The sequence below is a fragment of the Phasianus colchicus genome, chromosome 15 (assembly GCF_987193195.1).
Source record: "Phasianus colchicus chromosome 15, bPhaCol1.hap1.1, whole genome shotgun sequence".
NCBI classification, from domain to species: domain Eukaryota; kingdom Metazoa; phylum Chordata; class Aves; order Galliformes; family Phasianidae; genus Phasianus; species Phasianus colchicus.
This window is the reverse complement of record NC_143450.1, coordinates 12,002,026-12,018,617: the sequence shown is the minus strand read 5'-3', so window position 1 is coordinate 12,018,617 and position 16,592 is coordinate 12,002,026. Positions and strand designations below refer to the sequence as shown.

The following is a 16,592-nucleotide window of genomic DNA, read 5'->3' as shown; positions in this document are numbered from 1 at the left end:
GCAGGGTCCCCAGGGATGCATCTCAGGTACTGGATACTTCTCTTACTGCTGAGAATTCCAAATGCTTGTATTTAGGGTGACAGTAAATGTTGTTTATACCTGGTGGCTTACTCTACAATAATAAACAGGAAAAAAGTGAGGACTGTGGGAATTGGTGCAAGGAGGGGGACTGTGGTGAATTTAGTATCTGAGGGATAGCAAAGTAATTCTTTAGCAGTGGCCAAGTTTTGTAGGGGAAGCTGTTTCCTTCTTCTATTGAAAGAATTGTGTGATGGAGCCTCAGTGCCCCATTGCTGGAGCTGATTGAGTCTGGGAATTACATAGGTTCCTTCCCCTTGAGCACTGATGTGGTATAGAACATCTTGAGTTGGAAGGGACATATAAGAATCATTGAGTCCAACTCTAGGCTCCACACAGGGTCAACTGAAAATCAGAACATATGTAAATTACATCAGAATGAAAATCACTTGGGCCGGGAAGTCGAGCAGCAAATACTACACGAAGATATAACTATGTGCAGTTCATGTGCATTGGGTACAGGAAGATGCTACATCAGACTCTTAAATACCAGCCAGCAGGTGTGTAAACGTATTTGTAAACCCTCAATCTTTTCTAATGGCCCAATTATTTTAAATATTTCAGATATCTTTCTGAAAGGCTTATTATGTAAAGGAATTTGTGTCCATCCACAGACAGTCAGCAATGGGGATTTCTGCCAGAGCTGACACTAAAACTGAACAGAGGAAACACTTGTGTCTATCTGTCAATTTTGGGAAGCTCTCCAAATACGTGAAGTTGGCACCAACCCATAGCAATTCCCCAACCTGTGATGGGCCCCAGTCAGCACTGCCCCTCAGACTGCCCATACTATAGCATGTGAATAACTGCAGATGTCACACATTTCTTCTTGAAACACAGGAAAGAAAATCTCAATTATCACACTCCCTGCTATTTTCTGACCAGATCCTTCCTTGACTCAGCAGTTCAGTATCTGTGTTTATATCTCTATCAGATTTCTTTGAGCTCTGTTCTGCAGCCTTGATATTTAGTGTCCAAACAAGTAGTTGACTCATTTCAGTATTCTGGGTAATGGTAGTAAGTGGGCTGTGGTACTGATTTGGTTTGGAAGGTCCAGTGATAAATGTGGCTTTTCCTTATGGTGCATGGAGTGGACTCAGAAGTCCTCATTTCCTTGGGGCCATCACATGAGGACTGGATTCACTATTCTGGAGTAGGAATTAATGATCCTGCCTGCTGATGCATAGGGTGTTGAAAGAAATGCTGAACCATGCATGTTCCAGTGTGAGGGATGCAGTGTGCCAACTTCAGCCGGTAAAACTTCTTTGTCTATGGGAAGCAAGTAACGTTTGGAAACTTATTGGTGTGACACTTTCTGCTGGTAGAAGACATCTATCATATCTTCTGCGAGGAAGGATAGAAGCACACCCTACCTTGTTCCTGGCAGTGTTTGCTTACTGACACTCATGGAAACAACAGTAGTAATTTCACTAGAAAAGCTTTAGCAGAGTGGTGACTGCCATGAAAGACTGTCCATATTCCACGTGTGCTCAAGGAACTCAAACAGATATTAAGTTCTTGCCTGGTTTGTTTTCTCTCCTGCTGCCTACCAAGCATGCAATCAATATGTAGGGTTAATTTGACTGCTGAGAGATACCATGAGAGTGCAGGCAATTGAGAAGAAACAAAGAATTCTGGAGAGGAAAAAAAACAGAACTCCACACCTTACAGTTTTGACTGTTGTTTTTGACAGTGGTTAAATGACCATGATTTATTTCTTCTTTTGCACATTTCTTCTGGGTATTTTTGGGCCAGACAAAAGAATTAAAGTTGTTTTTAAGGTTTGGAATCCAATTGCCTTTCCCTTGTTATGTTTCCAAGGAAACTCTATTGACTCTTTTAAAGGCAGTACTTAGGAAGTCAGTCAGGCTATGTCTCTGTACCTGGGGCCATTCCCACCACATGAGACCATCTGGTGAAGCTCCTGGTAGAGGCAGTGGCTTAGGGCCATGCTCTGCAGTGGAAGTGGCAGTTTCCATGAGAAAGTTTTCAAATGAGTTGTCTTGGGCACTTGGAGAAATCACCAACAAGGAATTGCCTGTACAATTTCTCTGTTTTGGAGAGGAGGATGTATTACTCCTGGGCTGTGCTGAGCCATCCCCACTGCTCTTATACTGCAGTAACCCCAGGCATCACTGAGTGTGCTCACCGAGGGTCACAAAGGCAGTTCATCACAGGGATGGAAATGGAACTCCAGTGCTTCAACCACAAAGCCAGTCCTGCCTCTCTTTTTCAGAAAACAAAGTAGAGTAGAAGGAAATGAAAATTCCCTGCTAAAAAATTCTTCTAGGAAGAGATTATGACACTAAGGGATGCTGAGTTCATTTTTATTAATCTATTTCATTTAATCTCTGCTTGACCTGCTCTGCTAGCAGCTGTGATTCTTTCTATTACATGAAAAAAAAAAGTCATATAAGAGAGGTTATGAGTGTGAAAATGTGGACTTGCCCAAGAAAGGATTGAAGGAGCTTCATGGAAGTCAAGAAATGTTGAATGCTTTCTCTTTTTTGCTGTGTTGAGCCAAGAAGCAAGAGGACTGTTTTTTATACATTAAAACAAGGATCAGTAATTTACAGCATGGATGCTGGCAGAGGAAGAATCAAGAGCAAGGATAGCAGCTTCTTCAGATGTGCACCCAAAGCAGCACCCAGTATCCATGTGTTACAGATGGAGAAGGGCAGGGGTGTTGCTTCTCTGCATTCATGCTATTATGGTCGTCTCCCATTGGGAATCATAGAATCACTAAGGTTGGAAAAGACTGCTAAGATCATCTAGTCCAGCAACTGAATTGCTGCCACTAGGTTCAGCCTGTCTCCCAGTTAAGAAAAATACTGTCCAGCGTATCTCTCTTGAAAAATTGCCAAACTGTACCTTGAAATGCATGTCGTACTCAGGAGTGATTATATGCAAAAGATAAACAGAAATCAGTTTCATTTTTAGCTAAAGATAAATTGACACTTAGAATTTGCAAAACATCCTCTTCTCAGAATTAAAGTAGTCCCTTTGGAGACATCTCTGTACTCTCTTCTACAGCAAATTGGCTTTCTTTAATTGCCTGATCTGTTTCTATCTCTAGTTCATTCTTCTCTCCACCCACCTCCATGATCCGTTTGTTTTCTTCTCTGCACCATTTCCCAACCTATTTTTCTTTGAAAACAAGAAATGAGCTGTAAATCTCAAATGACTTGAAGATTTTCAAAGAACTGGGAGGAAAAACTATTTCAAATATCTCCCGTCCCTCCCATTGCCCTGCTAACTCCTCTGTGCCCAAACAGTAGCAGCTCAGAAACTGGCCCCACAGAGTGCTGGTCCCTGCTTTCCTCCTCTGTCCTCAGGAATCTTGACTTTTTCTTGATACTCCTCCTGAGAAAGTGTTCACTTTTCATGTATTTGTATTCTCTGTTGAGTGTTATAGATTGTACAGAGGAAAAATTTCCAAATTATCAAAACAGGATGTGAACCAGAGCTATAATGTGAAGAGCAATCAAAGATCAGTGGATACTCATGAAAAATTGTTTTTCTCGAAGACAGCTGTCAGATTAGCTAGTTTTGATACAGGAATAAGCAACTAACTTCTAGGCTGTTATAAACTGGAAATCATGCTTGAGATACTGGTTATTGTTCTGTTCAGTGGTGGTATAGAATGATAGATTTTTAAGGTTGGAAAAGACCACAAAGATCATCAAGTCCAACTGCTTTGCTATCCCTACCATGCCCATTAATCCACATCAGTCAGTATCCTGACTTAGGCAGTTTATTCTGTCACTTTGCTTTCCTAACTTTATTAAACAGCAATATGTGAGAAGTTGGGTGAACTGGTTCACAATGGTATTAAGCTAGTAATAGTTATTTCTTTTCACTACAGCCAAGTCCTGTGTCTCTATGCATGGTCATGGTTGCCAGTACAGGGAAGGGTGTGGATGCTCATGACTGTGGGGCTGCTTTGTGTCTGCCAGACAGCAAGGCATGGAATTTCTCCTGCAGATATGAGGAGCACCTCTAATCACTGAGCAAGCCTGAGAATGAACCATCTGCTGGGACTCAGGACGGGTGAAATAGCTCCCTAGTTCTTGAGCAGAAGCCCAGCACACTAGAAAGCTGGATGGTTCAGTATTCCTGTGAAGTAATCTGAGGAGTTTTGCTGAGACCTTATGCATGCAGACATAAAACTTCATTCCTGGTGTAAATTGTGAAAGAGGCCACAACTTTGGCATATCATCCCTTTAGATACACAATTATGCCTATTTGCCATTTTATGAAGTATACAGAGGACAGCAAACGGTACTTCTGCATAAAAACAAAAAACCTGCTAGGTGCTCTATATAGCTCTGATCAGAGGGGGGAAAATGACTGCAGATTTGTGGTTGACAAGCTTCAGAAAGGGTTCAGCAGAGTGTGAAAATTGACATTTAGCAAATAGCAGTTCAGCCTTCACTTTTTGTCAAGTTGCTTGGAATAAACTGCAGGTTTAAAACAAAATGTTTGGTCACTTGTTACATTGGACATTGCTTGTCTCATTACTGCAGTTAATTAAAGGGGGGACCGAAAGTCAAAGCTAGAGTCAATAAAATTGTTAATAAAGATTTAATTTGGTGGAATCATTATAAATTGATTGTACAATGAATGGATATACCATAGGAGTATCAGTGTCAGAAGGTCTATAAATGCATTTTCAGAAATAGCCACCAGGTTGTAGCCAATTTGTCATGCTAAATAAGCTCTTCAAATCCACTTACAGTATTCACTGCATGCTTTCAAGGGATACCACCACCAAGTATGTGATGCATACAGACATACCTTTTTTCCAGCAGGTATTCTACCGTTTCAAATCCTTCCTACTTTTGGTATCTCCATTTTTCTTCATTGTAAGTTACTTACTATGAAGTTCAATCTTTTTATAAGGAACAGAATAAATCATGGAGGCAGTGAAAAAGTAAAGCATCACTGTAGAAAGCACTGTGGTCTGAGCCCGTTCACTGTCCACATAAGATTTTAATCTGCCTGATCCTTTTCATTATGTCTGACCAAGTGGCAAGTAAAAAATTCTATGATAGAGAGACTTCAAAAAAGAATTTTTAATGGAAATCTGCAGCAACCTTTCTTCTCTTCATAAAGCAGTTTTGATGTAGAAGAATTCATGCAAACCACTGATGATAATGAGTGCAGTATTTGCATAGCACTGCACCCCTGCCAGTATCATCCACGTACTTTGGATTATCATGAGAAAGTGATTTCCCTGCCAGTGACCACATGCAGGTCTGCTCAGAGGGATTATGCAACACCCTGGAAAAAAAAAGAGATTAAAAAACAAACAATTGCTTCTTCAGTCTTCTGAAGTAGGACAAAAGAGCAAGCATTCAAAGTAGTGGAGAATTGGCCAAGATTGATTCAGTGATATTTTGCTGCCTTCACTACACATGGAAGTCACCCTGAAGTAGAGCACGATGTATGTTAGGTTCATAAATACTTAATGTGTCAATCTAGTGAGTTTTATCTAACACAAGTCCTTTCTTTCCATTGGATTTTCTAATTTTACACCAGCTCTGGTGGTATTTGTCCTCCTACAACCATCCAGAAGCCAACATAAATTTTGTGACATGCTCCAAAAGCTATTGCAATGCTTATGCCCATTCACATTGACCAGAGCCAACTTAGTGTAACCCTGTAGGGTGTTATAGGACTGGGTTGATGCTGTGTTGCTCGCCTCACAGCTACAGATGGGAGGTCTGAGGCCAGTGTGCCTCTACACATCCTGCTACTAGGCAGCAAGCTATGCCAGTGGCTTGAGGAGCTACCATGCTGTTTCTATTTCTTTATTTCACTCCTGGCTTGATAACAGTGCATCAATATTATACCCGATCTTACCAGCCTCTTCTGTAATTCTAGCTGAAAAGGTTTCTTCCAATTAATGCCATTTAATTAGAAGCTTTCAACCTGTAATTAGAAACTTACACCAGCCCAACCTTTGTTTCTGGAAAATGCATTTCTGGTTTAGGCAATTATAGTAACATAAAAAGTAATTATTTTTCTCCATGTGTGAAATGAGTGTTCTCATTAATGCACTCAACAGGAGGAGGAATTTGTTTTGTTTCAATTTGTTTTCTTATGTAACTTACTGCAGTAAAATGAGGTATGGCCAACACACAGAAGATGGTGCTTTATGTGGTAGCTGGGGCACATCTAGCTCCTGAGACTGTCACTTGCTCCTGCTGGGAGCACAGAGAAACTGCATACAATTAACACAATGCAGTTAACAAGCCTGCGTGAAGGAACTGCCAGCCCAAGACCATTACTTGGCTAGCTTTGACTCAGGGTGTGTAAAGCTGTGCCAAGAGACATTTGGTTGTGAGATGTCTGTGATGGAAATGAGAGTCTGTAAAGTTCCAGCTAGTGCCATCAGTAGCAGTGGTTTCGTTACCAGGTCTTACTCAACCACTCAGTGATAATGTCATTTACTATTTCTCTTTTATCGTTCTAGAAGAAAAGGCATTCGTCCCTTGCCTTTCCTCTAACCAAAGCAGATTCTCTGCTTTTTTATCTCATGGTGTTTCCTATGGTTGATTCCTGGCATGAATTATATTAATAAATAGGGCTGTAGCCTGGCTGGATCTCCTCAGTCCCACCTACAACTGCTGTGATTTTATTAATCACTCCTGTGCTCCCAACTGGTAGCTCCTCTCCCTTGAGAAACAGGCACTGTGCCTCTGGCATCAGCACCCACGGGATTGTGCTGCTCTGGATGCTGCCCTGGCCACTCCATTTTCAGGAGAAATTTCTTCTCTGGAAAAGTGGTTAAATGTTGGCACAGGCTGCCCAGGGAGGTGGTGGGGTCACCTTCCCCGGAGGTGTTCCAGAACTGTGGAGATGTGGCAGTGGGGGTGGGTTGAGGTTGGACTTGCTGATCTCAGTGGTCTTTTCCAACCTCTTTGATTCTCTGATTCTGCTGGTGCCCTGGCTTTGCAGCAGTTTCCCACCACTTGGCCCTGTAACAGTTCTGGATGTCGGAGCTCATCAATTAAGGCTGAAAGATTGAGCACGGCAGGACGGAGGGAATCCTGCAGACAGCTCTCTGCTCACGTCTGTCAGGCACAGTGGGGATTCGGAGCGAGACCAATCTGCTCACAGCCCACCGGGTGAGGAGAGCATCGCTGCCGTCATCACTAAAACAGGAACGATTCATTTTGCATCCCTCAGTCCCTTCCCTGGCCCTAAAACACATCATCATCATCTTAAACTGCTTCTGTATTTACCACACATCGTTTTTGACTTCTCCCAATTTCTATGATAATTTCCTTCCTTGATTTATAAGCAACAGCATTTTTTAATTATCCAGATGATTTTAATTTTCTCAGCCATACCTCTGCTTCGTAAAACATTAATCTCGTACTTTGTTCTTTGACAGTCTCTACCCTTCACCACTTCTCCAGTTCATGATGAAACCAGATCTCAATAGTATTACACACTACATCTTTCTCTCTAGAGTAATTTGATCTTTTCCATTTGGTCTCTTTTTGTCCTCTAAATGCTATGTTCTTCTTCCTGTATACCATTCCAGAGATGACTTTAAAAAATAATTAAAAAAAAAAACAAAACATTTAGGATAACTGACGTAACTACAGCTCATTCATCCCCTTCAGCAATTCCCATGCTTTGGCTTGATAAATATTCACAAAGAATTCACAATTGTATTTTGACTCCTCCGTGTTTTTCTGGTTTTATTGCTTTTAGTGCTCTGAATACACAGCAGTGGGCTCCCGTGAGCCACACTTTCAGACTCCTTTGGTTTCTCATTTATCTCATTTATCTAGACTCATTCGAATCTTTCAACATTAGCTAAGCATCTTCCTAATGCTGGCTTTGACCTGTTTTATAATGGTTTCAAACTGCTCCTGTTACTGCAGAGGGAAATGGTCAGAACTGATAGATGTAGGCTGGCAAAAGGGGAGGATTGTTCCCCACACACATTCATTCATCAGGGAATGCAGCACCTGCAGATCCCAAGCAGGACTGTTCATCCAGCATTATAATCTAAGGAAATACTAATTTTCATCCATAATTTATACATAAGGGTAATTCACATTATTTTATCCATTCTTTCTCTCTCTTCACTCAGCTTTGTACAAAATCTCTTTAGCATCTCTGTTGTCCAAATACGGAGAACTAAAGTTGTTGCCCTCCTTGCCATTTGAACCACACTTATCTCTGGCTCAATTAGAAAACTGTAATTTCCAATAAAGCATCATTAGACCTCTGATCCTGTCAGATCTCTGACAAATTTAATTGGATTTTCCTTAGGAATTAACCATAGTTTGTGGGTGATAGCTCAAAGAATCTAGATCTTATTAGGAATTAGATATGGCTATAAAAATCTATTTCAGAGTATGGCTGCATTGAAATTGTCATTTAACAGATTTGCAGCATAGACTCTGGAAACTGTATCATGATACAGGCTGTCAAACTAAGGAATATTTACAGCTATAGCTAGAATTTACAATTGGGTGCTGTGATAATCATATATCCTTGTTTACTTCTGTAATTAATGTTGCTATAGAAAATACCCTGGAAACCTTTCATAAGGAAGATTTATTTATGTTGATTGAGACTGTAATCAGATGTCCTCATTCAAACAGTAATTGGAGTGCTTCATTAAAATGTAATTGCAAACAAGGTTTATGTCAATGCTAGGGAATAAATAACGGGGATACATATCTTATTATTAGAGATGATATCTTCTGTAAGCCTTCAGAGTGCTTGCTGCTTTTGTGCTGTGCCATACGTGACAACATAGTTACTCAAAATTTTGGTATCTTGATTAGGAATGAGAGATTTTGTTTTACTGTTTTTATTTTAAACTCTCAGTCTGAGGCCAAGTCTCTTTTTTATTATTATTAGGTTCTTTTGCTCTTTTTCTGTTTTTACCTTAAGCTCTATGTCATTGCCATTGCCATACTTCAGCTTATTTTGTTCTCCTGAAATAGCAGTCCCTTCCAGTAGGAAAGAAATGTAGGGCAGATGGGGATTGCTCATGACAGAGCCTTTTGCTCATTATAAGATTACAAGAATTTGGCTGAACTTCAGCGAAGGTTTTGACCAGATGAGTCCCAGTCCTTGTTCCTCCTCCCAAACTTTCTGCTCCACTCTGAACACATGTAAGGCAGTTAAAAAGAAAAGTTTAAAAGCATTCTGGAAATGGAAATTAAGCACGGTTTCTTTGCTGTTCAGTAAAAGCTAATTACCTTCCAATTAATGAGTAGTAAATCATTGTGTTTTATTCTATAAATAGATTTATGTAAGATAACACAAATAATGGAGTCAGAAGTATAAGTCACTGGGAATGGGTGATCCCATTGATTTCATTGGAACAAGAGACTTAATACTGAAAGCAAATTTCAACCTGAGATACTGGTTCATTACCAGCAAATTGATGGAGCTCTACATTTACTTGCTAGCATAATTTACCAATTGTATGAGATGTAAGCAGGCACAGTGGTAACATTGGCTAATTTTATGCTCAATGTGAAATCTTATAGCTGGTCAGATGGATACCGTAAGAAATAATTAGAGTCATTAGAAATAATGGGCTACAGCTGCAGTAATACATGCTCTATTCTCAGTCCAGAGGTTTCTAAGCAAAATTAAATTAGCTCATGTTACCACACTGCTGCATCATATGCTCCTCACCTCCTGAGAGCAAACTTCTCTTTCCATTTCCACACTGCAAATGAAGTTTGTGCCTAATGCAGAAAAATCTCATGTTGGGAACAAGAACTTCTGAAGCTCGAGGCCATTCCTTGTATTTTACCATTGAATGGCAAGTCTTGTTTGCACTGGTGCTGAACTCTGACAAGTATTTTCCCCAGGAATTATTCACATCGACCTTTATTATTTTAAGGAAATGATATCAGTTTTATTGGAAGGACATCAGCAGCCCCTACCTGCTGGTGGTACTGCCCTGACATCTGGTATATCCTTTCCTCCCCAAATTCCCAAATCCATTCATAATAGTAAGGCAAAAGATGGATTATTCCAGAGGGGTTGAGGAAGGGGAGAAGAAGGAACTATAATCCATGCTGCTGGGGTGATTAATGTGGCTGTTTATGGTGAAGGAAATGAAAACTAGAAGTCTGGGTAAGTAATGATCTTCCCAATGAATTTCACCAGAACCGCAGTGCAGACCCAAGTGCTGACCTCCTTCAAATTATTTCTGAAGTTTTCAAAACCAAGGAGGAATGGCATCAAAACTTTTGCTGTCTAGATTGCTCCCAGGAACACAGGATTTCCAGCAGTAGCAGGAGTGGGCTTCACTGTGGGATGCACATATGCCATTACAGCTCTTTAAAATCAGAGTGCTTTGGTGGTAGGTTTGAGTAAAAGGGCTTAGGAGACACATTTAGCACTGTCCATTAAGCATGGTGAGCTGGAGAAAGGCTCCCTTTGCATTCATCGCCTTGCACATTGCTGTGCAGGCTGTGTGTGCTCAGTGGGAGGAACGGTATTTTTAATGAAGGTAAGAGCTTCTGGAGTTTTGGGAACATCAGTTATCTATTTGCCATCCATCTTTGGCTATGGTACTTACGTGACCTCAGTTATTACAGTATGTAACTGCTTCACATCCGCTCATCTATTTACCTTTCCATTCTCCCTGTGGAGCTCAGAAGTGCTATTACCTCTGTTGCAGAACTAAGTACGATTAAGGGTCAGATTTGCTATGGTATTTAGGTACTCAATGGGATTTTCAGAAGTACCCAACACCTGGTGTACTAAGTGGATCTGAGGCTTCTTCAGTAGTTGTGAAAATCCCATTAGTTGCATTCTTTGAAAAATTTTGGCTTGCTTGGCAACCTGGGAGCTACAAGAAAGGTTTCCATGGTCATCACCCAGACAAGAGGCTGTAGGTAGGATAGGAGCAACTTTCTGGCAGTGGCAGGATCATTTTATCTCAGTTGTGAATTCATCAAGTTTGGAAATCGGTGCAACTCTGCATAGCAGAGCAACAGCCTGTTGCCATTAATTTAAGGTTCCTCTACTTGCATAGCTGTGTCAGAGAGGTCCTCAAGACAGTGGAGCAAAAATAAGCAGCACCTGTGGTCAATAAAAAAGAGCTTATGTGCCAATTGGTGAGATGGAAATTCAAGAGCAGGAGCAAATAATGAAACAATCTATATTCATGCACCTTTGCAGCCTACGGCTGTAAGTACGGGCTTACACCTAGCTGGGAGATGTGAATCCTGCTGAAAGCTCCAGAGTACCCTACTGAAAAACAAATGTTGATTTTGAACAAATTATCTGTTCATCGCTAAATCATTGTCTTTCATTATTAGTCTTCAAATTGGTTCTGCTCTGGAAGGCAGAATTAGGTTTAAAAGCAGAGTGTCTCTTAAACGCTTGCTTCAAATGAAAGTATTCGGTAAACATTTCTCAAAGCTCCTAGAGCATAAACTCCTCAACTCCTTTCTGGGGCTTTGCATGGATTTTTCAGCTCCTGATTTAAAGACAGATGTCTCAGGGATTCATTCAGGAAACAGAAAATAATCAAATTAAGCCCCTTGCGATCACATACCCCTCTAATGCCAAAGACAATTTTATCAGGACCTTTTTGTCCTTGCTTTCGGTAGCACAAACTGGGACAAATGTCCCATGCAGACAGGAGATACCACTGTCAAACAGATGTAAGAGAGTGAGAAGAATAAAATTCTGCACTCACAGTACAAATGCAAATCCACATGAGCTGCAAGCACGCGATTCTCGTATCTGGAAGAGCTGCCTGTTGCTGTTAATTTAAGGTTCTTTTAAAAAAAAAAAAAAAAAAAAGCTCTGGGCTTCAAAATGATACTTCTAACATTAAAGGGATGGGGTTCAGTTAATTCAGCATGTCAGCAAGATTGCAACTGTCTGAGCCAGTCATTTAGGAGAAAAAGAAGTCGATTTGGCTCAGCTGATGTTAAGAAAGACGCGTGGTTCTGCAAAGAGCAGAACCTCAGTGTTGTGTGCTGGTGCCATGGGCTACCAGGAGGTGCTTGAGAAGGACCTCCGTGGTGCAAGAGCTCTGCGGGGATCAGGATATGTATAAAATTACATGAGGCTTCATCAGTGTTTTGAAGATACTGTTCTTGTGCCTGTAGGATTCCACTGGTTGGAGGATGGAGGACAACTCATGCCCTGTGTTAGATATGAAAAGAGAATAAAACTGGGGGACAAACAAGCACTTCTCGGTGCTTGTTTGCTTATTCAAAGCAGGAATTTAGCTCAGTTTGATATTATGAGGACTTGTGTGCATAAGGGAGGTTCTGGAAGTAGAACGTCCCCTCCTGTTCACTGCAGGGGAGTTAGATTGGATGACCTTTAAGAGTCTCTTTCAACTCAGACGTTTCTAAGATTCTATGATTCCATGATCCTCCAGCATGGGAAGCTATTTGTTAATTCCCTGTTCCTTAGCACTCTCCAGTACAGCACTGGTGTGGGAGTGGGAGACTGCTCTCATAACGGGCAGCAATCGAATGCTGCTGCTGTAACTGAGTTCACTTGCACTGTGGTCTCTGATCAGTGTTTATTGATGAAAGTTTATTTCTTCTTGGCCAGAAGAGCTACAAGATTAACAGATGAACAAATGTTTTGAAACAGCCAAGGCGTGAAAGAAATTGAAGCCACTGAGATGTCAGAGAGCTGAAGAGTCACCTGGCCATGGTTCTCAGGAATTATTTTATCCTCAGATTAGCTCAGTTGTCCTGGGGATTGGGCATCTCCTCTAGTGAATGTAGCCAGAGTGACTTAAGATCTTCCTGGCCCCAGATCTGCTCCTCCTCTGGAGGATTCTGGAGCAGCAGCAGTGGAACACAATGTGTGCCCACATCCTACAGCCCAGATCCTGGGGCTGAGTGCACATGGAAGGTCCTCAGCACTGGGGGCTGTGCCACCAAAGGTGAGAGCTGCGAGGGGCAGAAATCCCCAGTGAAAATGTGGGGCAAGCAGTATGTTTGCCCACCATAATGAAAGCCACCGGAATGCATGTGCCAGAGCACTAGGGCTTTGTGCTCTATTTTTACCAAAAAGGAATTCTGGAAAGGCAGTTATTGCAATTGGAAGGTCAGAGAGGTTCTTATTTGAGGTAACACTATTTAATGTCAATCATTCTTTGCAGGCTTTTTCTCCACCATGCCATCTGCGATTCAATCAGGAAAAAGAAAAAGAAAATGAGTAGCAGCAGCCGCCTTAACCTTTGGTTCCTTGTGCAGGGAACAGCCACGGGCTGACACCAGCAGAGGGATCAGAACAAGGTTTATGTGGGATGTAACTTCCCTCTGGAGAGCAAAAAAAAGCAGCTCAGGATGGTTGTGCAGAGGATGGGAAACACGAGGCTGTGCTCACTTCTGTGCCTCACTTCTTCTCTGAGATTTAGATTGAGTTGAGTCAGCCAGGAAATCATGGATGAGTCTGAGCTCTTAAGAGAAAGATGTTTGAAACCCAGCAGTGTGAAGACACCTGCAAGAGGGAAGGTCATAACTTGGAAAGTGCCACACAGAGCTCTGCTTCATTGAACTGTTGGCTGCAATAAATACAACCAAACCCCCTCAGTCTCTTGTAATGTTGTCTCAGTACCAGCAGGAGTCCATTTAAGAATACAATGACTTGCACAAATGATTGTATACGAGGAGAAGAGAAGCAGCTAAAGTACTGCTTCAGTAACGCAGTCAAATCCTAAAAGTTGCCCAGGACAGCTGGGTGGGTGTGTGCATCCTCATGCTTTGGGTTTGTCACTGTGGTCGCCACCCAAAGCACCCCAAGCAGAGGATCTTTTCTTCAAGTTGTCCTTCTGGCTTCAGCTGGCGAGATCACAGTTGAGATTTGCTGATGGTACAGAAAATTAGCTGTGATAAAGTCAACAAGGAGGAATTGCCAAAGAGGGAGAAATGTTTTTTATTGTTACTTTCAATACAGAAAGTAATGAGACACTGTTTTATAAAGAAAAGAAGGGACAAGTACAATACAGGACCTATGAATGAATAATCAGACAGAACTCTGCACTTCCAGATCTTAAAGCATTAACCTCAATTGCCTGAACTAAAAGGTTTGGCTGTGTTAGCCAGAGCTGTAATGGGGTTGTCAGATCTCCCTCACATAACCACAGTTAGGAGGGGTCAAAGCACTGGGAGAGTGCTTCTGTGAGCACTGCAAAGTGAGCACAGCACCAGAGACCTGGAACTTGGGGGATTTCCATCTTTTTCTTTTGTTCATTTTCTTATGTCACTAAACCTTTAAATACTTCACGTTACAGGGCATCAGGAGAATGAATTTGCTCCTGCTTAGCAGTGCTTTGAGGAAGAAAAGTGCTTGTGCTCTCTGTGTAGCTATCCTGCTTTGCTAATATCCCCCGTTAGTATTCATTAGTTACAAATCTGAGCTATTGCATGAGGGAGTTAATCATGGTGGAAGCTTTATTGCACCTCACTTCTCGTTCCAGCATTTACAGCTCAGCGAAGCTGATGTGAAATGCTGGCAGATTGGATTTGTAGACTCTTTACCACATTCAGCTGGATATTAGGAAAGATTTCAGCACAGGCTGCCCAGGGAAGTGATGGAGTCACCGTCCCTGGAGGTGTTCAGGAAGAAGGTGGACGTCACATTAAGGGATGTGGGTTAGTGGGCATGGTGGGAGTGGGTTGGGGTTGGAGTAGGTGATCTTACAGGTTTGTTCCATCCTTTATGATTCTATGGTTGCACGTGCTTTCTTTCTGCTGACTGAACCAGCTGTGAATCTGAACTTCGGGTAGTGCCAGGCTGCATTGCAGTGTGCACTCAGACTGTTCAAGACCACAGCCCGAGGTTACACGCGAATCCTCAGCCCACCAGGCTCAGTAAGACCCTTTTCTCTTGCAGACTGGAGTCACCCACACGCGCACTGGTGATGGAGGCTCCAAAGGGCATTGAGATCAACGCTGAGGCCGGCAGCTTGAAAGCCACGTGCAGGACAGAGCTCAGGCTGGAATCCAAAGATGGAGAGGTAAGCAAAGAGCATCAGGCTTTCTGGTAAACACAAACCAAGCTACAGATCTCTGCAGATTTATAACCTTTCTGTTCACTTAGGACTTGAAAAACAAGTTTTAAGTCACAGAACCATGATTCTATTCTAAAAGCACTGGTGAAGCCTTCCTAGCAGAGGTTGTGCTAGCAGTGATGGAACATATCATATGCAAACAAGGCTCACTCTGTGGAGAAGGCTAATTCATTATTTTTAAAGTGCTCGGATAATAGCATCTGTGGTTCAGGCAAATTTATGCAGCAGTAAAGTACACAGAGCTCCTAAATTCTTTGTTTCCTTGTCACTTTAAAGCAGGATTTACGTGGCCAACATAATTAAATCTTTTATCATACATATTTTCTATGAGAAGAGCTTAATTCACCCGTATTGATCCGAAAAGCTTTTATAGCTGATGTTTTCATTTTGGAAAGAATGTGAACAGTAGGAGACACAGGGGTGTTGCAGTGGGAAAACTTCTAAAGGGAAAGAGAGAATAACTAAAGCTGATAAGAGAACAGAAGTAAAAGAGGTGTTGAGTTAAACCTCTTCTGGTGTCTCAGGAGAGCGTGCACACCCGTTCTCATCCCCTCCTTCTGCCACAGCTGTGGAAGACACTGAAGGATGTGGATGATGGGAACCCAAGGAGAGCCTCACTGGAGGCTTCCCATAGGATGTGAGATCTGGTACGGCCTGCTGTTTTCCTATCTAAGTGTCCTCAGTGATTCACAGATTGAAATTCTTATTGCGATTTCTGTTATTTCTAAACATTTGCATTTTAAGATACTCCAGATCCCCCTGGCAAGGAGTTTAAAACAAAACAAAATAAAACAAAAATAGCAATAAAACTCTTAACTAATATACTGCAATTGAAATTCAAGGCATTTCATGACTGCAAGCAGTTGCCTTCATGTTTTTTAATGCTAATTTTGCTCTTTCAGGCAATTAGATGGCTGGATACTAAAACAGAAGTGATCTTTACTGTAATCACAAGAAAAGTGTCAGTTGCCCTGTAATATTCTGGGCTGTAGGTTATAGAATCCTACAATCATTTGAGTTGGAAGGAGCCCTTAAAGTCCATCTGGTCCAACTCCCCTGCAATGAACTGGGGCACCCAGAGCTCCATCAGGTTATCTTAGCGTGCTCTTCTCAGTCACGTTAGAAAATTTCCCTTTATGTTCAGTTTTATAAGAAGAAATTTAGATCTGTTATGGCATTTAAGAAATTTTTAATATACATAATAATAATATACATAAAGGTGTTACACGTAGACATAAAGCATACATAAAAATGAGTGCTGTGAGTCTTCAAACATGACTGGAAATGAGAGCAGAGTGCCAGAAGTCCCAGCAGAGGAGAGGAGTCGTCATTGCATGGAGGTGATCCAAACGTGCTGCCCACCAAGCAGTGAGGGCACTGCCATCACACTGCTGGGTGCTGCAGGACACACGCTGGTGTCCCAGGAAGTAATAAGCCAAGAAAACATAAATAAACAGAAAAA

At 41.7% G+C, this 16,592-nt stretch overlaps 1 protein-coding gene and 1 long non-coding RNA gene across 11 annotated transcripts in view; one reads left to right on the top strand and one right to left on the bottom strand.

Moving 5' to 3' along the window:
- Window positions 1-16,592, top strand: part of SGCD (sarcoglycan delta) — a 317,210-nt gene that overhangs the window by 292,227 nt on the left and 8,391 nt on the right. For 9 of the 10 annotated variants that reach the window (XM_090151014.1, XM_090151008.1, XM_090151009.1 and 6 more), the window contains one exon: window positions 14,953-15,076. In XM_090151014.1, coding sequence (XP_090007140.1) covers window positions 14,953-15,076 — 124 coding nt within the window. Of the gene's footprint in view, window positions 1-14,952; window positions 15,077-15,654; window positions 16,282-16,592 lie in introns of those variants that run through there. The other variant, XM_090151007.1, reaches the window with a different exon arrangement.
- The window catches only part of LOC149915907 (uncharacterized), a 49,155-nt gene continuing 37,726 nt past the window's right edge, over window positions 5,164-16,592 (bottom strand). Inside the window, exon 3 of the long non-coding RNA XR_016471403.1 lies at window positions 5,164-5,361. This is a non-coding gene — a long non-coding RNA (uncharacterized LOC149915907). The remainder of the gene's footprint in view (window positions 5,362-16,592) is intronic.